Source organism: Anneissia japonica, unplaced genomic scaffold (assembly GCF_011630105.1).
Source record: "Anneissia japonica isolate Jap-2015-1 unplaced genomic scaffold, ASM1163010v1 scaffold14309_len5476_cov116, whole genome shotgun sequence".
Taxonomy (NCBI): Eukaryota; Metazoa; Echinodermata; class Crinoidea; order Comatulida; family Comatulidae; genus Anneissia; species Anneissia japonica.
This window is the reverse complement of record NW_022726806.1, coordinates 370-5,464: the sequence shown is the minus strand read 5'-3', so window position 1 is coordinate 5,464 and position 5,095 is coordinate 370. Positions and strand designations below refer to the sequence as shown.

The window sequence follows — 5,095 nt, the reverse complement described above, 5'->3', positions numbered from 1 at the left end:
TATAATGAAAAAATCGGAACGGAATTCGTTTTCTAGACGTCTTTTGAGCTTCACCCCATGGCCTACATCTATGAGTTGCGGGAGTCAATTGCTGAATTTCTGACAGCTAAAAGCAATGCAGCAAACCCTCTTGATCCTAATAAGGTAAACAAGTTGATCTACACTAGTGGGAGAATATACAGTTAGCAATTAGTATAGATATATTCCATGCTCTAAAGGGAATACATTAGTGCATGAAAAAATTGCATTTTAACATATGTAACGTAAAAAATAATTTTACAAATGAAAGTTTAAAAAAAAAATTAGTATATAGTAACAGTATGGAAATCCAGTAAGTATTGTTAAATTAATAATTGATGTAAATAATTATACGTTATAAGTCAAGCAACTAATTCCCTCTTGATCCTAATAAGGTAAACATAGAGGATCTAAACATAATAATATATTTTTTTTTTAATTGAATAATTAGTCAAAAATATATGTAAATATATATGCAAAAATAAATATATGTAAATGTATGGAAATAAGCACTGCTTAAAATAGCAAATTATGAACAAAAAACAGGGGGTCATCTTATATGCACAACACATACAAAAATTTTTATTTTTTAATGATGTTCGGCTTACGATTGTATGTAACACAATAAATGAAGCTACTTGGTATGAATGAACGCACTTAATGCGGGGAAATAAGATTTGGATGAACGTTTAAAAACCCATAAAATGGTATCATTTGGAAGATTGGCTCTACACTCGGCCCTGTTTTTAGCCAGCTAGATGCAGTATCAAGACCATAAAAACACCAAAAAGTACAAATTCCGATGATGAAACAGGAGGTCATCTTATACATCCCACCTACAAAAATCGTCCAAAAATCTTCTTAAAATCTTGGGTCATCTTATATGCGAGTATAATATGCAGTATTGTTGAAATAAAGTGATGTAAATAGTAATGTCAAAAATAATACTATATATAACAGATATGTAAGTAAATAACATGTAAAGAATAACATCTTAATAATATATATATTAAATATGCCTAATAATAGTGCATAAATAATATGTACAGTGCATAAATAATATTGGGATAATATGTAAATAATATTGCTATTTTCCATGATTTTATGTATAGATGGTGGTTATGAATGGATGTGGTTCAGTTATAGAAACAATTGCATTTGCCATCTGTGATGCAGGAGGTTAGGTTCTTTTCTCATTCAACAGTACAGTAATTACCAAAGTTAATGCTCAATAAATCAAGTTTCACTTTTCCTACATAATTTATTAAAACATATCGCAAGTGTTTGTTTTGAAGTGTGTGACACAGTGGTAAGTTACTATAATAGATTAGGATGAGAATTAATTTTAAGAAAACCTTTTTGACCCATCCAAAAATTGATTCCCAAACAGTTATAGGGTCTATGAAAAATATTATAGAAATTTTTTTTATACATCTGTTAATTAACAAGATTTTCAATAAAGCCTAATAGATTTACATAATAAAACTTCAAAGAACATCACATAGTATATTTTTAATAGGAATAGTACCCTTACAGTTATTATATTACCGGTAATAATAAAGCTTTATTTCTCTGCTCGTATTCAATTATATTTGTTAACGTTAAAATTACAACATATACTGGTATACCCTATAATTTGACCAAAAATAGCCACGAAAATATAATGTAAAGTAGTCTTTTGATATGGAATATGTATCACCCAATATCTATCATCAATGTTATCAGAAAATTTCATTACACATTTACAATTTAAAAATCTAAACAAATAACATCAAACCATTTGCATTAACTAGGAACAACATTGCAATTACAATTATTTATTGACACATTTGGCCTTTATATACAAGGCTTGAATATACTATAGGCATCGGAATGTAATGTTTTTAATATAATATCATTTATTGTTTATGTTTTTAAAGACGCATTTATGACACCAAGTCCATACTATGGGGGCATAATGCAAGACTCAATTCTCAGAGCTAAAGTCAACATCCATCCAGTCCATCTCCACTCAGAGGTAAGCTGTAAGAGTGTAAACCAGAGTGTTTGCCCGAACTTTTTGAAAAAATAAAAAAGGAGGCCTTTTTTATATCTTTTATTTCATTTGATTTAGTTTGTCAAATTTATATAGCCTATCCAGACTATCACATTATATTTGACAAGAATGTGTGTGACTATATAAGGGCATACAAGCAGTTTTTTGTCAAAGAAAATTTGGTAGTCTGAAATGTTTTTGGAATAGGAGTATTACCACTATTATGATACAGCAATAAAGAAGGATTACAATGCTTGAGGGAGAAGGACGACTAAGGCCATGTTTCCGCAGCACTTATAATTTCTCCGATAAATTATCTTAAAATTACCTCCAACTATTTTATCCCATCATGCAACATTATGGACAACAATACAATGTGTTCAAAATCAAAACATCCGTTTTGTTGACCTAGCAGGTGACCGTTTTTCCGCAAGGTGGATAGGCCTAGGCAAAGAATGAAATCGTTTGGTACTATTTCACTCTGGGAAATATACAGTCACAATGATGTTTTATTGTAGTTCTATATAGGAATTGAGAAGATGAAAAAGATTGACTGGCTTTGTTTGGTGTGCTTTATGGTACAATAAACGATAGGCAGGGGACTTACACCTAGAGGCCCAGCTAGGCTCCATCAATGTCAAGTGCAAACTTTCAGGCTTTTTTAAATATTATTTGATAAGCATGAAAAACAAGTTTTTTGGTTTTTTTTTTGGTAAAAATCATTGGAATAAAAACGGAATTGGAGAATTGTATCATAATTCTTTTCAACTGACTGTAGGTGTTACACTTCAGTGGTCATGACATCATCAGTTGGTTGATGACGTCATCGTACCTTCTCTGATGTTTGGAGATGGTGCGGGGCCGGGTAAGGTGAAATCATCATGAGATCATTGTAGATATTTGGGAGATCATGGGCGCCTTGGTCTCTGTTCATGGTGTTTTCTTTTTGTCTTTATATTGCTTCTCTAATACGCCATTTCTTCTGATGTTGCTCTTTGTCCAATATGCTGGCATCCTAATTTAGTACATGATTATGTTGTGTGTGCATGATCTGTGATGGTGAACTTGTGTTGAATTGATGATCCGGAAGCCCTGGTCATGACCCCACTTGTGTGTTTGTTGGTATCTTTTATGCGGTCGTGAACACCATCTCCAAACATCGGAGAACATATGACGACTATATCATCTACCAACTGATGATGTCATGACCATTGAAGAGTTATTGCTTCAACATCTATACTCTTTCATTCTGTGACCCTATCCCTCTCTATTGATGAGGTCATCATTACTCACCCACTTGACTTCCTCTACATAATGGTTGTATATTGTATAATGAACTTACATATTCATAGCCTTTATGTGTTCCTAGAAAATGGCATCATTAATTATTTATTATGGTATTAATAATGATTAATTTTTTGAGTAAAGCCTTGATTATCAGTCAAAATTTATTATGCTTTTTACCCATTAAATATCTCATCTATTTTATTTTGAAACTGTTTTGAGTTTTATTTATATATTATTTTAAGTGTATTGTAATTGTAAATAGTAGAGGAGGAGGTACACTTCATTACTTAACCTTAAGCTGCCCCTATGTTTTAACATTTCCATTACAGATAAAAGAAAATGAAACAAAACCATATCAACTAACAGTTGAAAAACTTGAGAAAAGTTTAGAAGAAGCAAAAGCAAAGGTAAGTTAATTTCGGCTCTGCCGTCTAAGCACAAATTGTCCCACTTCATAAATGTAGTTTTTATATTTCATATGCTTTTGGTCCCTTGGCCTGAAGGGGATAGGTAAGGTATTTTAGTGAATAGGCCTTTGAAAGCTATACATGCCTGCTAACATTGAAGATTAAAAAAAAGACACTTTTCTCAGTTTCCAAGTGGGTTGGGTGGGGCAATCCCCAATGACCCTCCCGGAAACTGAAAGCTTGTAGCACTGCATGGTGCTATTCAGTAAAGTAGGTTATCATGTTTTATGACCTATATTTGATATGATTTACCATATTTCTTTGATAGTTTAATAATCTAACTTATATTCTTTTTAATTTTTCAGGGGATAAATATCTGTGGACTGTTCCTCGTGAATCCTCATAACCCACTAGGTGAAATATATTCAACCGAGTTGATCAAAGATTGTCTCCAGTTTTGTCATAAGTAAGTTATTGCTGCGAAGCAGCCAATTCATATTCTTGACAGCAATTTGACCTCTGAAAGGTCATTGTTTGTCAAAAAACGAGTGCCTAAGACGACTGAAAAGCGGAGTTTCCTTCTTTCGTTCTGCCGGGTAAAATCAATTACTTTAGGCGACGTTTGTAGACTAACCTACTCGCACCAACGTCCGCATGTCGCGCTAGCCTTATCCTACTCTAGGCCTAGACTAGCTAGGATGGTATAGGCCTAGCCTTGAAGACGAAGGTCCCAATGAAAAACAACGTCGCTCTTTTATAGCTAACATTGTCTATTTAACATCACAATAATTCATTATTAGACCTATAGTTGTTTTTTGAATTGTACTCCACAAATCTCAGCCGATACCTCGCACAACTGGCTAACGTCTCTATCAATTGTCGTGACGTCATGGCTCGCTGGCTCACACTTGTGATATGTCTCGCACTTGTGATCAAATAACACGCTGGCTCGCACTTTGGCAACACTCTTTGGCAGTCAACTCGCCCCTAGAAAACCCGCCCTTGGAAACTTGCCCCATAAAAAAATGTACACTTCCTAGACCATGCAGTCTTCAAAATAAAAATTGTAACCTTTGGTAATCAACTACATTTTCCGCATACATAGAAATTTTTAAAACATTATTTGTTACCCAATGAGAAGTGTTCTAATATAGACAATGGGTCATGTCTCATATTATTTGTTATATTTTTATTATTCATTATTTTCACTTGACTCGCATAAATAATTTTGTTCAAAGAACATTTATATGCAGTTGTACTTCGCAGCACTTCACTTGCAATTTGCAATTTCTAGGATTCAAGTTGCGATTATACTAATAAAAAATACTGTAGTAATAATACTGTAATA

General features: G+C 33.0%; 1 protein-coding gene across 1 annotated transcript; it reads left to right on the top strand.

The window, feature by feature from the left end:
• Positions 1–400: 400 nt before the first annotated feature.
• Positions 401–4,213, top strand: LOC117113352 (probable inactive 1-aminocyclopropane-1-carboxylate synthase-like protein 2; the record flags this gene model as incomplete). The annotated part of the gene is made up of 5 exons (XM_033256661.1): positions 401–413; positions 1,131–1,197; positions 1,938–2,035; positions 3,670–3,747; positions 4,113–4,213. Coding segments are annotated over exons 2-5 (344 nt in total), but the record flags the coding sequence as incomplete, so codon positions are not given.
• Positions 4,214–5,095: the final 882 nt, after the last annotated feature.